The 25,559-nt window shown below is 37.9% G+C and overlaps 1 protein-coding gene and 1 pseudogene across 7 annotated transcripts in view; both read left to right on the top strand.

Moving 5' to 3' along the window:
- Positions 1–25,559, top strand: part of HECTD1 (HECT domain E3 ubiquitin protein ligase 1) — a 94,197-nt gene that overhangs the window by 8,505 nt on the left and 60,133 nt on the right. For all 6 annotated transcript variants that reach the window (XM_081146056.1, XM_081146057.1, XM_081146058.1 and 3 more), the window contains exons 3-6: positions 19,825–20,059; positions 23,250–23,477; positions 24,822–25,103; positions 25,202–25,472. In XM_081146056.1, coding sequence (XP_081002182.1) covers positions 19,825–20,059; positions 23,250–23,477; positions 24,822–25,103; positions 25,202–25,472 — 1,016 coding nt within the window. The remainder of the gene's footprint in view (positions 1–19,824; positions 20,060–23,249; positions 23,478–24,821; positions 25,104–25,201; positions 25,473–25,559) is intronic.
- Positions 1,144–11,789, top strand: LOC308564362 (aconitate hydratase, mitochondrial pseudogene; annotated as a pseudogene). The gene is made up of 3 exons: positions 1,144–1,311; positions 9,365–9,495; positions 9,686–11,789. The product of its transcript is annotated as an aconitate hydratase, mitochondrial pseudogene (transcript).

Consider the following 25,559-nt stretch of genomic DNA (forward strand, 5'->3'; position numbering starts at 1 on the left):
CACCTTCAGAGTCCTCTCCTGCAGTCTCACATACTACTACTACTTTTGTTTTTCCATTGCTAAGCATAGTGCCTGGCATACACAATAGCTAATATCCAGATGTTGAACAGATTGAAGAAATTCTTTATATTGTGCCTGTTTTTCACTTATGCGGAAAATGCCTTTGTAAGATATTTCTGAGTCACAAAACTGGTTGGGGAGTATGCAGGAGGAGGAAAGTTGTATTTTCTGTAGTAGAAACAGTGATAGCATCAATATGTATTTTCTCTACCCCCTTGCCTTTTCCATATTGACTCTTGTTTTCTTCTGCTCAATGGCAGAGTAATAAGGAAGTGAAATTACTTTCTTTGATCAGCTCTGCAGCTGTCCTTCTCTGATTAGAGAATGTTTATTATATCAAATACATATAATCCTAGAAAGTTAAATAAGTGAATTTCTCTAGATAACAACTGTGTACAGTGTGTGCTTCATTGCAGTGGACAGCAGAGCTAAGTGCTGGAAGATGAGAAACATTCTCTCTCAGGGTTCTTAACCTTCAGCTTTAGGGAGCCAATAGATAATTGAGCTTCAGTGAGCTTTCATTAAGTTAACCAAAGTGTCTGTCACCTTTAAAATGTAAAAAACAAAACACTTACAGTATATAGCAATATATATGTATACTTTTCATACTTGACTGTATCATTAGATCTTTGAGTTCCTCAGAGCCTAGCACTGTCTTACTCATCTTTGTATTCTACCCACTAACAACTAGCACAGTACTTGGCATAAAAAGGCATTCAACAGATATTTGTTGAATGAATTGCAGTTTGGTTTGTGTGTGTATTTTAATTGTAGTAAGGCAAGTCTGCATATTGGAATTTGACTTACTCCTTTATCTTTGTGAGGAAAGGCCATAATTTTCAACTACTATACCAACAGTTGGTTTTTTTGGTTTTGTTTTTAATATGTCTTCATTGATTTCAGAGAGAGGAAGGGAGAGGGAGAGAGAAAGAGAGAAACATCAATGATGAGAGAGTCATTGATTGGCTGGCTGCCTCCTGCACCTCCTCCACTGGGGGTCAAACCCGAAACCTGGGCATGTGCTACTATGGGGAATCGAACCTTGATTTCCAGAGTCATAGGTCAATGCTCAACCGCTGAGCCATGCCGGCTGGGCAAGAGTATTTTAAATTAAGCAGTACAGAGAGTGTCAAGGCTGGGAGTAGTGGCAGTAATAGAATAAAGGATGAAATGGATCGAAAGATGTTATTAGCCCTGGCTGGCATGGCTAAGCTGCTGAAGCGTCGGCTGGTGCGCACCAAAGCATCTCGGGTTTGAATCCCAGTCAAGGGCATGTACCTGGGTTGCAGGTTCTGTCCGTGGCCCGGTTGGGGTCAGTGCCAGAGGCAACCAGTCAGTGTGTCTCTCTCTCTCTCCCTCTCTCTCTCCCTCCCTCCCCACCCCTTCTACTCTCTGAAAATCAGTGGAAAAAATATCTCGGATGAGGATTAACAACAACATAATGTTATTATCTTCAAGAAGCCAAATTAATCTTTTACAGTTACAATTTTTAGTTGTTAATAAAGGAAGTGCCCAATTTTTAGACTATACTCAGTAAAATATTGCCGCTTATAGATAACTTCTTTTATTTAAAACAAGTTAAATTTCTTTATATTGTAAATTGTTCTGAAATCTTGGCCCATGTCCGAGTGATGCAGTCTGAAAAATGCCTATGATAGTTATAGTATAGTAGTATAGAAACTGTTACAGTTCTCAAGGGAAATTCTTTCTCTTTGGAACCTCATGAAATTTTTGTTGTTCTTGTTTTAAGTTACTAATTTCCACTTCCATTAGGGAAAGATTCTGATGTCACCACAGGTAGCATTTTGGAAACGATTGCTTAAAATTGGACTCATCTAAAGATTCTTCTTAATATCATTTGTGTGGTTGACTGGTCTGATAGTGGTTCTGTATAGACTGGGTGATCTTAAAGTTTCCTAATTAGGCTACCTTTGGGCCTATAAATTGGTATTATAGTGTAGTAATGGGTTTAGTATATAAAAAATAATTTCTACCTCTAATGTAAGAGGTAAATATTTAGCAAGTTTAAAATTTTGAATAACTCTTTAATTGTAATGTATATAAAGTTTTGTGCCATAAATGTATACTTTTAGCACTATTCAGGGAGAGCTGTGAATATGCATGATGTTTAATTTTTTCTTAAATTTATTTAAATTATGTATGCTGAAGTCTGAATTTGACAAACACATAGAGTTGTGTAACCACCACCACATTTGAAATTCAGAACAGTTCCATCACCCCAAAACATTCCCTAGAGCCATCCCTTTGAACTTAATTTAAACCCTCCTCCAGCATCAGTGCCTGGCATCCAGCATCCAGTGGTCTGTTCTCTGTTGCTGTAGTTTTGACTCTTTCAGAATGTCATATAAATGGAATACAGTGTGAATGAAGCCTTTTGAACCTGGCTTCTTTCATGTAGCATTTTGCATTTGAGAATCATCTGTTGCTATGTGTATAATAGTTCCTTCTCTTTCATTGCTGAGTAGTATTCCATTTTATGTATATATCACAGATGTTTAGCCGGTCACCTCTTTTTCTTTTTAATATATCTTTATTGATTTCAGAGATAGAAAGGGAGAGAGAGAAAGAGAGAGAGAGAGAGAAAGAGAGAGAGAGAGAAACATCAATGATGAGAGAGTCATCATTGATCGGCTGCCTCCTGCACACTCCTGACTGGGGATTGAGCTTCCAACCCAGGCATGTGCCCTGACCGGGAATCTAACTGTGATCTCCTGGATCCTAGGTTGATGCTGAACCGCTGAGCCATGCCTGGCTGGGTGCCAGTTACCTCTTGAAGGACATTTAGGGTTTTCTAGTTTTGGTGATTATGTAATCAAAGTTGACACAAACATACAGATTTATGTGTAAATAATGAGTTTTCATTTCTTCTAAAATTCTAGAGATAAATCTGACAAGATGGAAAATTGACAAACATTTCAAAATTCATATGGAAGTACAAAGTACCTAGACTAGCCAGAACAATTTTTTTAAAGGATAAAATTGGCCCTGCCGGGCATGGCTCAGCAGCTGAGCATTGACTTAGGATCCAGGAGATCGTGGTTTGATTCCCGGCCAGGGCACGTGCCTGGGTTGCAGGCTCAATCTCCAGCCGGGGGCATGCAGGAGACAGCTGATCAATGACTTTCTCATCATTGATGTTTCTATCTCTCTCTCCCTCTTCCTTCCTCTCTGAAATCAATAAAGATATATTTTAAAAAAATAAAAAATAAAAGAATAAAGTTGGAGAACTAATGCTACTGTATTTCAGTTCTTATTATACAGCTATAATAATAAAAACAGTGTGGTATTGGTGTAAAAATAAATGGACCAATGAAATAGAGTTCAGAAATAGACTCACACATACACAGACAACTTATTTCAACAAAGGTGCAAAGGCAGTTAAGTGGATAAAGGATACTTTTTTAATGGGGTTGGAACAATTGCATATCCGTACGCAAAAAAGAAAAACTTAACTTTGATCCATACCCTGTAATCATTTACAAAATTACACTCAAAATGAATCATAAACCTAGATTTAAAATTTAAAACTATAAAACTTCTGGAAGAAAACATAGGAGAAATCCTTTGTGACTCAAGGTTAGACAGATATTTCTTGAATGAACACTGAAAGCATAGACCATAAGACAGCAAATTGATATGTTTGAAGGTCTCTACTACTAATTCAGTTTCTGTAATAGAGGACTGTTTAGGTTAATTCTTCTTCAGTAAATTTTAGTAGTATGTCTTGCAAGGAATTGGTCTGTTTAATATAAATTAAAATTTATGGGCATAGGGTTGTTTGAAGTATTCCTTTTTATCCTTTGGATGTTTGTACAGTGTCTAGTGATAATTCTTTTCATCCTGATATTAGTGATTTTTATCTTTTGATAAATCTGGCTAGAGATTTATCAGTTTTGTTAATATTGTCAAAGAATCAGCTTTTGTTTCATTCATTCTCTGTTTTTCTTTTTTTAAGCTTCATTGATTTCTGCTCTTTATTATTTTCTTCTGTGTTGGTTGGGGTTTAATTTGCTCTTTTTTTCCTAATTTCTTTGGTGGAAACTGAGGTTAGTGATTTGAGACCTTTTCTAATAAGCATTTAATACTATAAATTTCTCTTTTTTCTTTAGTTAATGTATATTTTTATTTGGTTCAAAATATTTTAAAATTTTCTTTGAAAGTTTCATTTTTACCTTTGGATTATTTAGAAGTGTATTGCTTAATTTCCAAATATTTAGGGATCTTCCAGATATTTCGGTGTTACTATTGTGGTCAGAGAACATGCTTCATATTATTTTAATTATTTTAAATTTGTTAAGGTTTGTTTTATGGTCCATGATATGGTCTGTTTTTTGGTGAATGGTCCACATGCAATTGAAAAGGATGTATATTCTGCTATTGTTTGGTGGGATGTTCTAAAAATGTCAAATTAAGTCAAGTTTATTGATAATAAACTTGTTCAGTGTATATCCTCGTTAGTTTTCTGTTTTGTTTGCTAGGTTATTGAGAGAGATATTGAAGTCTCCAAGTATAATTGTAGATTTATCTATTACTCATCAGTTCTCTCAGTTTTCACATCATGTATTTTGAAGCCCTGTTAGGTGATTTTAGGATTGTTAAGTTTTCTTGGTGAATTGACCTTTTTATCATTAGGTAATGTCCCTCTTTATCTCCGGTAATTTTCCTTGTTCTGAAGTTTACTTTGTCTGATATAAATATAGCCACTCAAGCTTTCTTTTATTTTTATTTTTATTGATTTCAGAGAGAGGAAGGGAGAGGAAGAGAGAGAGAGATACATCGATTGGCTGCCTTCTGCATGCCCCTACTGGGGATCAAGCCTGCAACCTGGGCATATGCCCTATGAGCAGAAATCTAACTGGTGACTTCCTGGTGCATTCAGCCAACTGAGCCATACTGGCCAGGCTCAGGCCTTCTTTTGAAAGTGTTTGGTATCTTTTTCCAGCCTTTTAGCTTTAACCAATTTATATCATTATATATAATGTGGGTTTCTTGTAGAAAGTAGATTTTTATGTGTATGTGTGTTTTTTAAAATATATCTTTATTGATTTTTAAAGGGAGAGGGAGAGAGAGAGAAACCGATCCCTTGCCTCCCGCACAAACCTGATCTGAGATCGAACCTGCAACCTGGGCATGTGCCCTGACTGAGAACCTAATCGGTGGCTTTTCTGTGTACTTTCTGATGCCAACCAATTTAGCTACACTGGCCAGGGCTTGTTTTTTCTTGGTTTTGTCTTGTTTTGTTTTAATCCAACCTGACAATCTGTTTCGAATGGGTGAGTTTAGACTATTTACATTTAATGTAATTTTTGGTATGTTTGGATACATGTTTAATGTTATTTTATGGGGTTTTTTTCTTTTTGCTGTTCTGTTTTTTTTACTGTTGTTTGTTCACTTCTCTCTTTCCATTTCCTGCCCTTTTTTCAAAATATGGAACACTTTACAAATTTGCATGTCATCCTTGTGCAGGGGTTCATGGTAACCTTCTCTGAATTGTTCCAGTTTTAGTATATGTGCTGCCGAAGCTAGCACCCTGCCTTTTGAATTATTTGAATATTTAGCATTTTATTTATTTTACATACTGTGTTTTTTTTTGTTTTGTTGGTTAATATTTTGTTTAAAGTAAAATGAAGAAACCTTACAAGCATGTACATATCTTTACCCTCTCTGCCTTTATGTAATAGTTGTCATATTTATTAAATCTACATACATTGAAAATCTCGAAATACAGTGTTATTATTTTTACTTTCAGTAGTCAGTTTAATAGGAGAAAAATAACCTATTACATTATCCAGATATTTGTCATTTCTGTTGCTCTTCCCTTATTCCTCAAGTTCCATGCATCTCTCTGGTATTTTCTTTCATTCTGAAGAACTTCTTTAGCATTTCTTTTAGGGGAAGTCTGCTAGTGATGAATTCTTAGTTTTTCTTTATCTGAAAATGTCTTTATTTTACCTTCATGCTGTGAAAATGTTTTTGCTGGATATAGAATTCTGGGGTGGCAGTTTTTCCAGCATTTTAAAGATGTTCCACTATCTTCTGGCCTTTATGGTTTCTGATAGGAAATCTGCATTCATTCTAATCTTTGTTTCTTTGTGTTGTTTTTCCTCTTGATGCTTTCAACATTTTTTGCAGTTTGATTATGATTTGTCTGTGCATGGTTGTCTTTGCATTTATTGCATTTGAGGTTTGCTCAGCTTCTTGAATCTGTATTTCATCAAATTTGAGAAGTTTCATCTTCAAATCTATTTTCTGCACCAATTTTCTTCTTTCTTTCTGGGACTTCAGTGGCACAAATGTTACACTTTTTGATGTGTTTTCTCAGGCCCCTAACATTCTGTTTCTTTCCCCCCCCAATCTTTTTTCTCTATTCTTCAAATTGGATAATTTTTATTGATCTATATTGAAGTTCACTATGTCATCTTCATTCTGCTCTTGAGACTATCCAGTGAGTTCCCTCCCCCCAAAATTGTATTTGTCATTTCTAAAATTTTTACTTGATTGTTTTTCACACTTTAAAGAAATATATATCTTTATTGATTTCAGGGGGAGGAAGGGAGAGGGAGAGAGAGGTAGGAATGTCAGTGATGAGAGAGAATTATTGATCCGGCTTCCTGCACATCCCCTGCTGGGGATCGAGCCTTCGACCCGGGCATGTGTCCTGACCGAGAATTGAACAGCGATTTCCTGGATCATAGGTCGATGCTCAACTCTGCTGAGCCATGCCAGCCGGGCTGTTTTTCACATTTTTTTATTTCTTTCTGTTTTTTGAACAGAGAGACCTTTTCTGAAAATGTCTGTTTTCAGTCATTTCAAAAATTTTACCATTTACCTCATGGAATATAGTTATAATAGCTGATTTAGAGTTCTCTCTGCTTATTTAAACATCTAGGTTGTCTCAAGCTTACATCTGTTGACTGTCTTCTTGAGTTGGACAGATCAGATTGTACTGATTCCTTTTGTCTCAAGATATTTTGGATTTTATCCTAACATTTGGAATATTATATTGTGAGACTCTGGGTTTTATAAAAATCCTCTAGAGTATGTTGATTTTGTTGTGGCATGCAGTCAGCTTGGGTAGATTAGACTGCAAGTTCTGTCTTGCCCACTGTAGGTGGTGGTTCAAAAGTCAGTTTCAGAGCCCTTTGTTATGATATTTGGATCTACTCTGCATATGTCACTCAGAGTTTAATCTAGGACTTGAGTGGTAGATCATGTCATAGTTCTGTTGTCAAAGTCATTAGCTCTGTTCTCCACTTGTGCAGTTTGGAGGTGAGCTTGGGTCTTGTGTCAGGGGTCCTTTTTTTTTTTTAGCTCTTTCTTCTTTGAGACTTCTCTTACATCTTTTGTCTATCAGGAGCCTTTTTAACCTAGTGTTTTAGCTAGAAAACTGGAGCTCTCTTGGATTTTAGCCACACTTCTCTTCAACCTCTTACCTTCTTTCCCCTTGTGCTGTATGTAATACAATTTCTAGGACTGGGACTGCCCTGGAGGTGAAAATAATGAGAAAAAAGAGAGAAGAAAAGAATAGGATTCCTCTCCTGCTGTTTTGACTACAGGCATTCCTTCCCTCCCCTCGCCCACTCCTACTTCCCTCCCCTCCCCTCCTCTCCCCTTCCCTGCTCTCCCCTCTCCTCTCCTCTCTTTTTTTTAAGACTTTTTATTGATTTTTAGAGAGAGAAGAAGGGAGAGGGAGAGAGAGAGAAACATCAATGCGAGAGAGAAATATCCATTGGATGTTTCCTGCACAGCTCCTACTGGGGATCGAGCCCGCAACCTGGGCATGTGCCCTCACTGGGAATGGAACCAGCAATCTTTTGGTACACTGGACAATGCCCAGCCAACTGAGTCACACTGGCCAGGGTAGGGGGTTCCTTTTTTTAGTTCTCAGTTTTCCTGGGTCTTAGATGCTACGGCACCTTCAATAGACTGTACATGTGCCACTCAGTTTTATCTGGGGCTTACATTTGAGGCTGGCCTTAGGGCTGTGCTGGGAGGAAAAAACTCCAGGAATTTGTCCTCATACCCTCTGGCTTACAGAGGCCCCTTTTCTTGGTCCCCTCAGTTTTTGTTTGTGCTCCTGTTATACAGTTTGGGACTTGGTCTATCCAGGGGTCAGAACTGGAAAAGAAAAGAGGCGAAGGAAAAAACTCTTTGACTCACTTCCATCAAGGATCCTTACTTGTTTTGACTTCCTTCCCCAATCCATCTGCTGTTGTTTACTACTCAGAGTCCTCAGATAGTTGCTTTTTTGTGTTCTGTCCAAGGTTTTTGGTTGTAATCTTTAGGAGAGACAGGCTATAATAAGCTTATTCCAGTTGACTAGCCCTAAACTTTACATGTATTCTTTTAGGAGTTACAAAATATGTTTGTTTCAAAACTTGGAAAAATCAAAGTTTAGAGAATAAAAATTATCTATAATTGCACAATCTAGAGGGTAGCCATTTTAACTTTTTGCTCTAGTTTTTTCTCTCATGATAAGCACAATAATGGATATGATTTTTTTCCTTTTCTTTTACCTAATATTTCTATCAAACAATATTTCTATCATAACAAGTCCTTAGTAAGCAGTTTTTAGAAACCTGTGTGATTTATCATGTATGTGTCATATACTTAATCATACCTTTGTTGTTAGATATATAGGTTATGTCACTGTGAGCATCTTTGTACATACATTATTTCCTTATAACATATTTTTGGAATTGTTGACTTCAAAATTACATATAAGGGGAAATCAGAGTTTCCTTATCTGTTTGAAGTAATATTTAATTATTTTTAGAATTCTGACCAAATATGTTTGTATAAAATTACCTTCTCGTAACTAACTTCAAAATTGTACTGTTTTTGGTAGAGGACTTGTGGTTTTTGATTGTTTTAAACTTTAGAGTTGATTGTAGGAAAATCTAATTGAAGATAATGCTATAAGTTCCTTGCAGGAATGAAAGTAGGTTAGTAAATTTTGATTTTTATCTTTTACGAGAAATTGGAATGCAAGTTTTAAAATGATGTTAATATATGCCCAGAGTGGCAGTTTTATGTTTCATATCTGCCTCAAGTACATGTTTATGCAGAAGTAAAGTCTGTATCAAACCAAACATACAGAAATAAAATATGAATGATTGAATTTACTTTGGGATTTATTTATGACTTTTGCTATTTTAATTAGAGACTTTTGTATGTTGAAGTGTTTGTGCATACATGTATACAACTTCAGATTCTTTTTTATTTTCTTGGTGAGGGTTTGAATATTTTGTGTTTAATTGTAAAAGTTTGTTAATTGTTGTAGCCAACCACAATTTATGGAATGAAGTTAAAAAATAGTTATCAGTTTAGGAAAAATTTAAAGGTAATACTATTCTATGTGGCCTACGGTGGGGAGATAAGTACTCTAAATGCTTCTGGTGGGATTATACATTGGTATAGCTTCTTCAGAAGTCAGTTTGATAATCTCTGTCAAACTAAAAATGTACACACCGAAACACTTCTGAGAGTCCTTCATAAATACTCATATAGTTGTGCAAAGATATATTTCAGGACTACTCGTTGCACGCAACCTCATCTTTTGTCAGTGCACAAAATGGCACCTTACAGCCTCCTGGTGACCCAGCTGCAGATTGAACCTGCCTCTGACCCTCTCTGAGATTATATATGGACACCTGGGTCACCCATCTAATCAGGAGATTGAGCAAGGCAAGATGTACCTGCAGCTGCTGCCGTGGTCATGCAGGATGCTACAGACAAGATTGCCATGCTATAATTTATCCGCAGTGGGCTGCCCAAGGTGGCCATGTTGTCCACCATCCACTGTGACCATCTGATCGACGCCCAGCTCAGGGGTGAGAAAGACCTGCCTCAGGTCAAGGACGTAAACCAAGAAGTGTATAATTTCCTGACAACTGCAGCTACCAAACAGAGCATGGACTTTTGGTGGCCTGGCTCCGAAATCATTTACCAGATCATTCTGGAAAACTATGCATACCCTGGGGTTCTTCTGATTGGCAGTGATTCCTATACCCTCAATAGCGGTGGCCTGGGGGGCATTGGCTTTGGAGTTGGGGTGCCAGTGAGGTGGACGTCATGGCTGAAGTGCCCCAAGTTGAGTATTGTAAAGCTGATGGGCTCACTCTCCAGTTGGATCTCACCCAAAGATGTGATCTTAGGGTGGCAGGTATCCTCACAGTGAAAGGTGGCACGGGCGCTGCTGTGGAGTACCGTGGTCCTGGCATAGACTTCATATCCTGCACTGGCATGGTGACAGTCTGCAACATGGGTGCATAAATCAGGGCCACAACTTCAGTGTTTCCTTAAAACCACTGGATTAATAAAATATCTGAGCAAGACAGGCTGGGCAGACATTGCCAACCTTGCTGATGAATTCAAGGGTCACTTGGTACCTAACCCATTATGACCAACTGACTGAAATTAACCTCAACAAGCTGAAGCCTCACATCAGTGGGAGCTTTACCTCTGACCTGGCTCATCCTGTGGCAGAAGTGAGCACTGTGGCAGAGAAGGAAGGATGGCCATTGGACATTAGAGTGGGTCTGATTGGCAGCTACACCAGTTCCAGCTATGAGGACATGGGGTGTTCAGTAGCTGTGTCCTAGCAGGTATTGGCCCATGGTCTCAAGTGCAAGTCCCAGTTCACCATCACACTGACCTTTGAGCAGACTCATGCCACCATTGGTGGGACAGCTATGCACAGGTCCTGAGGGATGTGGGTAGCTTTTCCTGGCCAATGCCTATGGCCCCTGCATTGACCAGTGGGACCATCAAGAACGGGGAGAAGAACCTCCTACAACAGGAACTTCATTGGATGCAACAACATGAACCCTGACACCCATGCCTTTGTCAGGTCCTCAGAGATTGTCATGGCCCTGGCCATTGCTGGTACCCTCAAGTTCAACCCAGAGACTGACTCCCTGACAGGCGAGGATGGCAAGAAGTTCAAGCTGGAGGCTCTGGATGTGGATGAGTTTCCATGTGTGGAGTTTAACCCTGGGCAGGACACCTACCAGCACCATCCCAAGGAGAGCAGCAAGGGGATGTGAGTCCCACCAGCCAGCCGCCTGCAGCTTCTTTGAGCCTTTTGACAAATGGGATGGCAAAGACCTGGAGGACCTGCAAATCCTTATTAAGTTAAAGGGAAGTGTACTGCTGACCACATCTCAGCTGCTGGCCCCTGGCTCAAGTTCTGTGGGCACCTGGACAACATCTCCAACAACCTGCTGCTCATTGGTGCCATCAACATAAAAAATGGCAAGGTCAACTCTGTGCACAATGTGATCACCCAGGAGTTTGGTCCTGTCCCTGACACTGCTCGCTACTACAAGAAACATGGCATCTGGTGGGTGGTGATTGGAGATGAGAACTATGACAGGGACTCAAGCCGGGCCCATGGTGACACTGGAACCCCACCATCTTAGGGATCGAGCCATCACCAAGAGCTTTGCCAGGATCCATGAAACCAACTTGAGGAAGCATGGCCTGCTGCACCTCACCTTTGCTGACCCATCCGACTACAACAAGATTCACCCCATGGATAAGCTGACCAGGGTCTGAAGGACTTTGCTCCTGACAAGCCCCTGAAATGCATCATCAAGCATCCCAACTGGACCCAGGAGGTCATCTTCCTGAACCACACCTTCAACGGGACCCAGATTGAGTTGTTCCATGCTGGCAGTGCTCTCAGCAGAATGAAGGAGCTGTAACAGTAAGGTCCTGCTCTGCCACCACCACCCACCCAGCTGTGGTGTCACCGCTCACTCTGCTCCTCAGACCCAGCTGTCACGAGTGCAGTTCTGCATGTTATCAGAACCAGATCTGATCCAATCCAGCCATGGCTTCCTGCACTGAGATGGTGTGGCCAGGCCCCTTGTCCTCTCCTCTCACGGAGTGACCCATTGTTGAAGAGTTGTTAAGTAATGTTTTGGCTCCCTGCCTTCCCATTTTTAGTTTGGTTGAGATCATGAGCAGCTCCATGCAACTGTATTTATTTTTGATGAAAAAAACCTAAAGTTTTTTTCTTGTCTGATCATTTCACTAGTGGCTGAAGGATTTTAAAGAACCTTTTGCTCTTGCAAGGGAAATAAGAATTCACATTTGGTGACTGTTAAAAAAAAAAGATTGTTTATTGCAGCACTGTTTCAAATAGTAAAACACTGGAAATCACTTAAATGGTTGTTAATGTATGGCAATTCATTATATTGGATATTATGTAGACATTAGAAAGATTGAGCTAGGTCTGTTTATGTTTATGTGGAAACGTGGTCACAACATATCTATTGAGGAAATGAACAAATTATAGGATACTATTTATAGTATGATTCTACTTACAAATAAAAACAAAATCTTAATGACTAGGCACTGGAATCATCTGGTGACTTGTTTTCTCACATGCCCTGAATACTGACTTTTTCTAATTGGGATCTCCCCTGGGTTTGTTAGTTGCAACACCTGCTGGCTTTGTGATGTGGCTACTTGGACTTCCTCACAGCATGATGATTGTATTCTAAGAGCAAGATTCCCAAGAGAAACCAGTAGTAGCTTTTATTGGTTTATGGTTTAGTTTTAGAACTCACAAAGTGGCCACTTTCATTGTAATCATAAACCTGCCCAGATTCAAGGGGTGAGAACGTAGGCCCTCTCAATGGGAAGAATGTCATAGTCACTCTATAAAAAAGAATATATGGCCCAGCCGGGCGTGGCTTGGCAGGTTGAGCATCTACCTAGGATCCAGGCAATCAGGGTTTGATTCCCGGTCAGGGCACATGCCCGGGTTGCGGGTTGGCCGATCAATGACTGTCTCATCATTGATGTTTCTATCTCTCTCTGCCCTCTCCTTTCCTCTCTCTGAGATCAATAAAGATATATTTTTTTAAAAAAAAGAATATATGGATATGTAGGATGGGAGATAATGTTGTGGATATTGCTTGAAAATGCGATCTTCCACATTACATAATTCTTCAAGCTTCCATCCTTTGCACATGCCATTCTTAGAATACAAGAGCTTATCTGCTTGGCCTACTCCTACCATATGGTTTATTGAGCACTTTTTATGTCCTAAGCACTGTACTATATATTTTATATGCATTATCTTAAATCCTTGCAATAACTCCTCAAGTCAGAGAATACCTTGATTTAACTCCAACTTCTTTTTTTGTGAGGTTTTTCTTTCTGCAAATCCCGAGTTGAGCTTTTCTTCTAAGAACTTCTTATGAATCTACTTCATTTAAGTTTTGATTATAGCACTCATATTTATTTTTACTTAATTACATTGTCTTTCTCCCTATTAAACTGAATTTCTTGAGACAGGGATTATTTTCACGTATTCATTTATCAAATATTTGAGTGTTCACTATGTAATAACTACTGGACTTGGTTATAGGAAAACAGAGAGATAATGTATGAACCCTGCTGTCAAGAAATTCATGTTTTCGTGGAGGAGACAGGTAAATGGGAAAATATAATTGAATTTTAGAGACAGAGGAAGGGAAAGGGAGAGAGAGAAACATCAATGTGACATCAGTCCGCTGCCTCCTGCATGCCCCCTACTGGGGATTGAGCATGAAACCCGGGCATGTGCCCTGACTGGGAATGGAACTAGCAACCTTTTGGTGCTCAGGATGAGGCCCGACCAATTGGGCCACACCGGCTGCTTTTGATAAATGGGATTCACTGAATGTTCTGAGGTTGGCCTAAGGCAGGCTTCCTAGAGGAGGTACTTTCTGACCTGAGTCGTCTTAACATTTTAAAATTTAATTTTAAAAGTTGCTTTGAAAAGAAATACAAGTGAAAAAGAGGAAGAAAGGGGACTAGAGTGTTTCTTACAGAGGGAGCATGTGCAAGGGCATGAGGGGTCTGGAAACTTTAGAGTAGAGTGGGCATTATGAGTATTAGTTCTAATGTTTGGTAAAGCAGGAGTAGAATGTTTGTATGTGAGAAGGGGTGGGGAGAGAGGCAACGAATGAAGCTGATCGCAGGCCAGATCTGTAATCCTGATGAATTTGGATTTTATTCTCAAGTTAGTAGGGAATTAATTAGGAATAAAGCCAGATATGACAGTATCAGATTTGTGTTTTCGAAAAATAACTTGGGTGATAGATTGGTGAATGAACTAGAATGTCTAATGAGAGATCCTTATTAGGAAGCTGTTGTAGTAATCCTGGTAAGAAATAATGAGGGTTGGAATTCAAGGAAAGGGACAGATGCTAAACAGGAGGTAAAACCATCAAGATTAGGTATTGGATTTTAAGTTTTATAAACAGGATTTTGGAAGAATTTTATGATTTTTTATTTGAGTATCTGGGTAGATGGTAGGTTAGAGAATAAGTAGTATGGTTTTTGGTAAGGAAACTTGGTTTAGTTTTGGTTGTGTCTGATGGTTCCTGAAAATATATCCAGGTAATGATAGATGAGTAGGGGAGGCAGTTGGGTCTGTAGTTCTGTGATTTAGGAGAGCAGTTTAGGTTAGATTGGCATTTTGCTATACTGTGAAAAGATGGAAGTGGATTTACCTTTTTTGTGTTTTGGGGAGGGGATTCATGAGGGAGGCGTTCAATAAAACTTGAGTGTCTCTTACGTGTAGAGAACCCTACTGGGTGCTGTATGAAATAAATCTCCCCTAATGAGCTTATAGGTCTTTAGGGGAGAGTTACAGTGGATAATAGAAAATAAAATATAAATTGTAAAATTAAGACCAAAAAAACGGAGTTCTGTTTTGGGTAGTTGGGAAAGGTAAGTCTAAAATCTGAGGAGGTGACATTTAGGCTAATACAAGAAAGGTGACAAAGAGTCAGCTATGAGAAGAGTTGGGGGGGAAAGCATTTTAGGCAGAGGGACTAGCATGCATATTAGCATTTTTCTATTTCTATCTGTCTCTATTGAAAACCTTGAGTTTATACCCATACCTCCAGTTCCAGTCTAACGCCACAGGTTCATTCTACTTTTCTCTTACTGTATTTGCAACTCTATTCTACAGTGAGAAACCTGGCTCATGTTATCCTTTAAAAAAATTTTTAAAAAAATTTTTAAATCGATTTTTTTTTTTTTTAAAGCAAGAGGGGAAGGGGGTAGGGAGGAAAAGAGAGAAACAGAAAGAGACATCGATTTTATTTTCCACTTACGCTTTCATTGGTTGATTCTTTTTTTTATTTGTTTCTTTAAACTTATCTTTATTGTTGAAAGTATTACAGATGTCCCCTTTTTTCCCCCATTGATCCCCTCCATTCCTCATCCACCCCACCTCCAGGCCTTCCTCATACCATTGTCTGTGTCCCATAGGTTGTGCATATATGCATATAAGTTCCTTGATTAATCTCTTCCCACCCATTCCCCCACCCCGCCGCCTTCCCTCTGCTATCCCTCAGTCTGTTTCATGCTTCTATGTCTCTTGTATGTGCCCTGCCTGGGGATTGAACTAGCATTCTTGGCGAATCGGAATGACACACTAACCAGCGAAGCTACCAGGCCAGTGCCACTCTTGTTATCCTTAATATGTTTGTTTATTTGATCATTTCCCTTGTATGTATCAGTTGCCATTACTGAGGCATTCCCCTGCACAGATGCTCCCTTTACCTTGCTTATGCTCTGACACCCTATGCCAGACTTGACTCTCTCTTCCCTGTAGAGATAACCCTCCTCACCACTAGTGCTAGATCTGTTCGTGGATGTCTAAGTGGCTGTTTCAGTAGTCCAAACAGGGTTTGAAGTTGGCTAAGATTAGGGTTGTTGTAAAAGGATATGGAGAGAAGTGGACAAATTTAGAATATAGTTTAGAGGAAATTTGGTGGGATTTAACTGATGGATTAGATGTATAATGTGAAGAAAATAGAGGGAAAAACTAAGGATAATTCTCAGGTTTCTGGCTTTCTGGATGATTGTGACATTTTACAAAGGCGGTGATTTGGGAGTGAAGGAACATATTAGATGTTTTTTGAATGTGCTCATTTTAAGATGCTTGTGATAATTCTAAATGGAGATAGTGATATGAGTTGGTCTGGGGTGGAGATAACATTTTATAGTATGTGATGAGATTTATATTCATGGTGTATGAACTAAGGGAATAGATGAGATCAACTAGAGAGAGAAGAGAAGGGAGTTTATGGCTGAGGCTACAGTGGAAAACCAAGGGAGTTACAAAGTCAAGAAAATTGAGGGGAAAAAAGGTGTGTGAAATACTGCAGACAGTGGAAGAAATGTAGCAGAATTATTGAACATTGTGCTCATTTGAGGTGGATAATCACAAATTTATAGTGTAATGTAAATATTGTTTTTTGTAACAATATTTGATTATGTAAATTTTTTTTTTTAGTTAATTCCTATTGACATAGATTCAGACCCAGGGAAGATTATGCCAACGGAAAAGGCAGGGGACTTGAGTCTTGTTCATGGAAGTTAGCCAGTGCTTTGTGAAGAACCATAAAGCTCAAAATGAATTTAAAGACTGAGTTGAATTATCTTTGAATCTAGGGTTTCTTTGGAAATGATACTAAGAAATTCCCTCACCAGTAACTGAAAAGATAGTTTTAAAGTCTTACATGTTTATATTATAATGGCTATATTAAAGCAGGATGTGCACCAGAGTATGTTAGGAAACAGCGCTTTTTAGTAATTTGTTTTATTTTCAGTATGAATTTACAAGTAATGAAACTATAGTTTTTTCAACATTCTGTATTTTTTAGAATTAACATTGGCATGTTTTTCCTTACCTCTTTGCTCAATTTACAGTTAATTTGTATTGTTGAGATTTTCTAATTTGAAATGATTCTAAGTTGAAAAATTAGTTATTTTAAAAAATATATGTGTATGTGTGTGTGTATTTATATGTGTGTGTATATATATATATATATATATATATATATATATATATATATATGAATATGCTTAAATACCTTCTCATTGTTGAAAAAGTAACCGAGGAGCTGGAATATTATTTTTCCTCTTGTCTGTTAGCCAAAAGTGTAACAGATGTTTTGTATCACATTTAGAAAGTTCACAAAGCAGTTTTTCATTATGGCTGACATGAAATAAGTTATGTATGCAGACCATCTTTATTTTTCTCTTAGAAATCAAATTAATTGCAGTTAAAATCTAAGAACCTATGTTTAGAACTTTTCTTTTTTTCAATTGGCCCTTTAACCATACTTGTTCAGGAGATACAGCACAGCAGGGAACATAGTTTTTCCTCAGATTTTTAATTGTGGACTACATATACCCATGAAATACAGAAAGTTATACTAAACGTTTCTCTTAAAAATTTTTTGACATTCAGTTTTTGTCCTGATAAGAAGTATAGATGAATGATTTTATTTTTAATATAAAGCATATGGTAGATTCATTCTTACCATTTGAGTCAAGGACTGTCAACTTCAGCATTTTATTCTTTATTCAAAAGCTGTTGTTTTCTAAAGAAAAAAATTACTTTTTTTTGGATCCTCACTCGAGGATGTGTTTGATTTCAGAGAGAGAGGAAGGTGGAGAGAGAAAGAAATATCGATGTGAGAGAGAAACATCCCTTGGTTGCCTCCTGTATATGTTCCTACCCGGGATCAAACCTGAAACCTAGGTATGTGCCCTGACTGGGATTTGAACCTGCAACATTCTTGGTGTACAGGAGGACACTCCAACAAACTGAGCTACCTACCTGGGGCCAGAAACATTACTTTTTTAGACTATGTTGTTCCTCAGTAGTATTAACACTTTTATAATCTCATCTCTTCAGTTTACTACATATGCATATGTAGAGAGCAGCAGAAATACTTTCAGATTCTCATATGCTAGTTAGTCTTCTGATCTTACCTCAGAACAAAGGGACTGTCTCCTGGCCACAAACCATTTCCTAAGAAAAATTACTAGTGACTGCTGATGGCCTGAATCTTTGGGTCAAAGAGAAGGATCTCCAAACTGAGACTACATGTTAGTTGTGAGTGGATTTGGTGGCCTGAGATGATACTCTGCTATAATGCATGGCCAAGCTCTCTGCAAATGGAAATACTTGCACTGGGTTTTGGGCATGCTTGCTACCTCCTGCTTTCTTTGCAGTTTTGGTCCTCCCACTGTGGTAGGACCCCTGGTTAGCATTGTGGCTTGTCACATCAGCCCCATTGGCTGCCTTGACATGCTGAGGTACCACTGCATCTGTAACACAGGTTTTGTTTTGTTTTTAAAATATGTATCCATTGATCTCAGAGAGAGGAAGGGAGAGGGAGAGAGAGATAGAAACATGAACGATGAGTCATCATTGATTGCCCCCCCCGCCCCCCCCCCCTAACTGGGGATGGAGCCTGCAACTGGCGCATGACCGGGAATGGAACCGCTATCTCTCCTGGATCCTAGGTTGATGCTCAACTGCTGAGCCATGCCCGGCAGGGCTGTAGCACAAGTTTTATTTCCTTCAATAAAAGATGAGAATTAAAAAAATAGTGTTGCTAGTTAATAAAACCACCTGTGTTTAATCAGTGGCTGGTCAATCACTGAATGCAAAGAGAGCTTCTAAAATCTTTGTGATAAATTCCTGCTGCTGGGCCACTTAAGTTAAGATCATCTATGCATTTACTAAGGAGTAGAGCTACTTTGAAGTTCATACAGATTAAAAAATATATATATATATATATCTTTATTGATTTCAGAGAGAGGAAAGGAGAGGGAGAGAGAGAGATAGAAACATCAATGATGAGAGTCATTGATCGAGCCCACAACCTGGGCATGTGCCCTGACCGGGAATCGAACCTCAATCTCCTGGATCCTAGGTCGATGCTGAACCGCTGAGCCACGCCTGGCCGGGCCGTACAGATATTTTTAAAAAGCTGCTAAAGATATGCACATACTAAAAATTGGAGGAAAAGTAATTTCATTAAAACGTGGAGAGTAACTGTTTTGTGTATTTGTAGCCCATATGCAGAGAGTTAGAATAATGTATTTGATGTCATATAACTGAAATTACTACCAAATGTAAATTATGGTCTTTCATATTTTAAATGATTAAAATATAGGGGATATTATTGATAACTCAAGAATTCTGTTTTGATAAAACTGTCTTACTCAAGTTTATATAGCACATGTTAGACTGTTCATAGGAGAGAAGGAGAGCCAAAGTTAATTCTTTAATATGGTGACAAGGTACTGGGCTAAGTGTTTAATGTATATAATTTCATTTAATCTTCATAACATCCATATAAAGTAGGTACTGTTAAGATACTATCTTTGTTTTACAGACGAGGAAACAGGACCAGAAAGTTTACATAGCTGTTGTTCTTTGTTTTACCTGTTTTACCCTGGTCTGTTAAATCCCAAGTCAACATTTGTTCCCATAAAATATGAATTGAAGAATGTCCCTGTCCTTCAGAAACTCTTCATGTAAATACACTGATACATTAAACAGTGTGGGCACTGTTTTTATGAGGTTTTAGGAACATGAAAGTATCACTTAACTATTTAGAGAGGTTACGGAGAGTTTTCCACAACAGTTGATGTTCCAGCTGAGTATTGAATAGGATTCTTTAAACATAGGTTCAAGTTAATCCTGCCACTTTAAACTATTTATATGTTGATATTTTCAGCAATGATGAAATTAGCATGTGAGTATTGTTAAAGAGATTAAAAGCAGTGTGAGAAATATTACCTAATACACATGTGATCCAGTATTGAACATGATATATTATATTGTAGTTTTATCTATTATTTTGTTACTATTTTGATGTTATGAGTTTAGTAATTCTAAGTGTAATATGATTTCTTTTACTACAGATGCCCTCCACGCACTTTCTTACCAGCCCTCTGCAAAATTTTTCTTGATGAAAGTGCTCCAGACAATGTGTTAGAGGTAACAGCTCGTGCAATAACATACTACCTGGATGTGTCTGCAGAATGCACCCGAAGGATTGTTGGTGTAGATGGAGCTATAAAAGCACTTTGTAATCGTTTGGTTGTGGTCGAACTTAACAACAGGACTAGCAGAGACTTAGCTGAACAATGTGTAAAGGTAAGTCTTAATTATTTATTGGCCCATTTGAAGATCACTTAAAGAATAAAAAATATACTTTGCTAAAAAAATAAAATTCTTTCCTTTATCAGTCTTACTTTACTGAGAGTGGTTGAGAACAGTGGAAGTCACAGTACTTGTGGCATCAAAGGAGACTCTGTGTGGCTTGGGAAAAGAAATCGCATCTTTGCCCTGGCCAGTGTGCTCAGTGGTTAGAGCGGCACCCCATGCACCGAAGGGTTGCAGGTTTGGTTCCCAGTCAAGGGCACATACCTGGGTTGCAGGTTTGATCCCTGTTGTGGGAGGCTGCCAATCAGTGTGTCTCTCTCACATCGATGTTTCTCTTTCTCTCCCCCTCCCTCTCACTCTCTCTAAAAATCAATGGATGAGGATTTTTTAAAAAATCTTATCTTTGAAGGAAAATTACAGGTCACTGAAAATGCTCTTTGCTGCCTCAGTGCTCTTCAGTTCTGGTAGCTGCTAACACTTTTGATAGGTTGTCCCTGTTCTCAGCCAAAATGATTTTGTATGAAAATAGTAAAAATCAACACAACAACTAACACTGACCACCAGTGCCTGGTATGATACCAAACACTTTATATGTGTTAATTCATTTAATTGGTTTTAAAAGTTTTGGGGAGGTATAATATTAGTTGCAGTAACATCACATAAATTTCACATGTACAACTTTATCCAAGTCATTTAATCTTAATGACAATTTTCTGTGTGGTTGGTACCACTAATATCACATCATTTGTATTTTAGAGGTGAAAAAAATTCAAGCATGCTAAGATTGACTAGCTAGAGATGATAGAAGTAGTGACAGAGCCAAGATTTGAAGATTACGAATTTGAAGATTAGGAAATCTGGTACTAGAGCCCATGAATTTAAAAGTTTTGCTGCATTCTTTTAGAATTAACTGTTTTGTTTTATTCCTGGGGGGGGGGGATAATTACAAACTTTATGGGACTCTAAAAGCATCAGTACTGGGTCACTGGTTTATTAGAACTACTTGTGAACACATTTAGATTTTACATGATTCTCTTATGATTTCTATTTTATTCTTTTTATGATCCTTGCTGTCCTAGGTGAGCAATTATCAAAATTTTTGTCTCAGGATCCCTTTACAAGTCTTATTGACCCCCAAAGAGCCTTTGTTTTTATAGGTTATGTCTATTTATATTTACCATATTAGATATTAAAACTGATATATTTAAATTTTTTTAAATATATCTGAAAATAAACATGTATTAACATGCATTACATTTTTAATGAAAATAACTATTTCTCAAACAAACAGAAAATTAGTGGGAAGAGTAGCATTGTTAAGCATTTTTGCAAATTTCTTTAAAAAATGTCTGGGTTAATAGAAGACAGCTGAATCCTCATATCTGCTTCTGCATTTAGTTGGTTGCTATATCACACTTCACATAGTTTCTGGAAAACTCCACTCTACACTCCTGAGAGAATGAGAATGAAAAAGACAGTTGTCAATATAGCATTATTATGAAAAAAGTTTTGACTTAAATGATCCCTGAAAATGTCTTCCCCACACTTTGAGAGCTGCTGTTCATAGTTGTTAATGTCTTGACTTTCTGCTGCTGTTGTCTGTAGATTTATTTCTGTCTCTAGTCTCAGAGGAAGAGGTATCCATTTTCCTGTTCAGAGCTTCCCCCCCCTGTTATTTTCTTTATCACATCACTTCATGTATCTTCCAGGGCTGGGGTTTTACTCCACTGCTCATTCACTGACTGTATTCTCAAAATCTTTCTAGTCTGTTACACTCTACTCTCCCTTTCTCTGTGTCCTTTGCAGATTATTCTTACTTAATTCATGGTTCTTCAATAGTAGCATTTCCTAAGGTTCTGTTTTTACCTTTTTAAAACTATATAAACTTTGCCTAATATCTGTCAGCTTCAGTACCATTCATAGGTATATGACTCTCAGATCTTTACCTCTGTACTTGACCTCACTCTTGAATTCTAGACCTCACATTCAAAGGCTTGTTGGATGGCTCCAGCTGGAGGTCTCAATTCATTATCTTTTACTACAGATGAATTCTTACTCTGAAAATTGGCATTGACTTTCACCCAGTCATTCGACAAATCTGTGTTTATCTTTTTTTCCACTCTGCACATATAATTAATGATTCAGACCTTTTCTAGTGTATTTCCTTCTGTTGGTCCCTTGTTTTAGTGCCTTAGTAAAGCCCTCATCCTCTCTTGAATATTAATGCTTCAATTTTTACATTTGCCTCTGCACTAACCTCATACCCCATTTCCCACTGTTATTAACTGAAAATCTGATTATATTATTTCCCTGCTTAAAACATTTTTCTTGCTTTCAAAAAAGTCTAAATTTCTGGTATGCCTGGATGATCCTATGGACCCTGTTAACTTTAGTTCTACCAGACCATCTTTTTTTTTTTTTTTTACCAGACCATCTTAAACATGAACATAATTTAGAAAATAAAAGTTGATTTTTAATGTTTTGATATTCAGAGTAAGAGTGAGGATGATGAATAATGTAATAGCATTTATTGAAAAAAAATTTTTTTAAAGTATGTTTTTATTCATTTGAGAGAGAGGAGGGGAGAGGGAGAGAGAGAGATATAGAAACATCGATGAGAGAGAAACATCGATCGGCTGCCTCCTGCACAACCCCTAGCGAGGATCAAGCCTGCAACCCGGCCATGTGCTCTGACCAGGAATTGAACCGGTGACCTGGTGCATGGGATGATGCTCAACCAACTGAGCCACATGGGCAAAAAAATTTTTTTAATGTTTGGAATCTTCACATAATTTTGCTAAATTACTTATAGTTTCTTAGTATGCCATGTAGGTTTCACTGTCTAACCTTACACTGTCCAATATGGTAGTCATATGAGTATTAAACACTTCAAATGTGGCTACCCCAAATTAAGATGTGTTGTAAGTGTAAACAATGCATATGGTTTTGAAGATGTAAAACATAAGAGAATACAATATGTATCAGTTTTTATATTCATTATATGTTGAAATGATGGTGCCTTGGATATATTAAGCTAAATAAAATACATTAATTTCTTTTTTTTAATTTTTAAAATGTGGCTACTAATAAATGTGGAGAGTGCTTTATATTTTTTGTAAATCTAGGAAATTAAAATTGAACTTACTGTATGTTTTTGTTAATTTTTGTTTTACTTTTATAGGTGCTAGAGCTGATATGCACTCGTGAGTCAGGAGCAGTCTTTGAGGCTGGTGGTTTGAATTGTGTGCTTACCTTCATTCGTGACAGTGGACACCTGGTTCATAAAGATACTTTGCACTCCGCCATGGCTGTCGTATCAAGACTCTGTGGCAAAATGGAACCTCAAGACTCTTCTTTAGAAATCTGTGTGGAATCTCTGTCTAGTTTATTAAAACATGAAGATCATCAGGTAAATAAATCATGGTTATGTACTTTGATTTCAAAAAGTGATTTTATAGTGTCCCTTATTTATAACTATGATACGATGTACAGGTCATTCCATCTTCTCTTTCTCTCACTTTATGTCTCTGTATGGTAATCATTTTTTTGTTTTGGCAGTGAAACATTTTAAATTAAAAGTAATATGTGTTCACTGGCCAGTGTGGCTTTGTTGGGTGTCGTCCTGTGCACTGAAAGTTGCCAGCTTGGTCCCCAGTAGGAGGTGTGCAGGAGGCAGCCGATTGATCAATGTTCTGCTCTCACATTGATGCTTCTCTCTCTCCCTCTCTTCCTCTTTCTCTTTAAGAAAATCTTTTAAAAAAAGTATTATGTGTTTATTTAAAAAATGTATATGTTTTAGAAATATATAATTTCTAAAGCTACACTTATACTCATTGTAATTTGTTGACTCAGCACAATTTTGTTGACTTAAAAATGTAGTTCTAACTGAGTAAAATAACACAGTATTTAAAATCTTGTATGTGTAAACTTTTGTTGAATTAGCATATTTGAGAAAAATAGATGTTAACTTTTAATTTTTTTAATATGCAGATATTAATTTTTAGTTGATATTCATAGATTATCTTCCAAAGTTTTTTATAATAATAGTATGGAGCTTTTACTGTCCATCTAGGTTCTTTACATATGTCATATCATTAGGTACTATTATTCCCATTTTATAGATAAGGGAACTGAGGCCTTGGGCAGTTAAGTAACATCCTCATGTCATACAGTTAAAATGTGGAGCCAGGATTAAACTCTAGACAGATTGTAAGCCTTAATCTTTTTGCTATGGCTGCCTTTCTCATAGTGTCAATATTGAAATAAACAGTACTAGCCCTTTTTATTTAGGTGAATTATAAAATTTTTATTTATTGATTGATTTGAGGGAGAGAAAGAGAGAGAACAACTGTTTGTTTCACTTATTTATGCATTCATTGATTCCTTTTTTTTTTTTTTTTTAAATATATCTTTATTGATTTCAGAGAGAGGAAAGGAGACGGAGAGAGAGAGATAGAAACATCAGTGATGAGCGAGTCATTGATCTGTTGCCTCCTGCACGCCTCCGACTGGAGATTGAGCCCGCAACCCGGGCATGTGCCCTGACTGGGAATCGAACACTGATCGCCTGGATCCTAGTTCGATGCTCAACCGCTGAGCCACGTCTGGCTGGGCATTGGTTGCTTCTTGTATGTTCCCTGATTGGGGATTGAACCTGCAACCTTGGTGTATGGGGATGACCCTTTAAGCAACTGAGCTACCTGGCCAGGGCCTAGATGAATTTTATCAGTATGCATATTCTTTATATCATTAGGTTTCAGATGGAGCTCTTCGATGTTTTGCATCACTAGCTGACCGATTTACCCGTCGTGGTGTTGACCCAGCTCCATTAGCCAAGCATGGATTAACTGAGGAACTCTTATCTCGAATGGCTGCTGCTGGTGGTACCATATCAGGGCCATCTTCAGCTTGCAAACCAGGTCGAAGCACCACAGGTGCACCTTCCACAGCTGCAGATTCCAAATTGAGTAACCAAGTTTCAACAATTGTAAGTCTGCTCTCAACACTTTGCAGAGGCTCTCCAGTAGTGACACATGTAAGAATGTTTTTGAATTTTGATTTTTAATCTTTCTGAAAAAGTGTTTTTGTATAATGCAAATATATTAAACTCTTTTTTCCCCATTCTCTTTCTAGGATCTCCTTAGGTCAGAGCTTCCAGATTCAATTGAAAGTGCATTACAGGGTGATGAAAGATGTGTGCTTGATACCATGCGTTTGGTTGACCTTCTCTTGGTGCTATTATTTGAAGGACGAAAGGCTTTGCCAAAGTCTAGTGCTGGATCTACAGGCAGAATCCCAGGACTCCGGAGATTGGATAGTTCTGGGGAGCGCTCACATCGGCAGCTTATAGATTGTATTCGAAGTAAAGATACTGATGCCCTTATAGATGCAATCGACACAGGAGGTTGGAAACATTTTTTTAATAGAAAAAGAAAACTAAACCCTGGCTGGGTGGCTCAGTTGGTTGAGAGTCTTCCCATATACCAAAGGG

Source organism: Miniopterus schreibersii (genome assembly GCF_964146895.1).
Source record: "Miniopterus schreibersii genome assembly, chromosome: 1".
Classification (NCBI taxonomy): domain Eukaryota; kingdom Metazoa; phylum Chordata; class Mammalia; order Chiroptera; family Miniopteridae; genus Miniopterus; species Miniopterus schreibersii.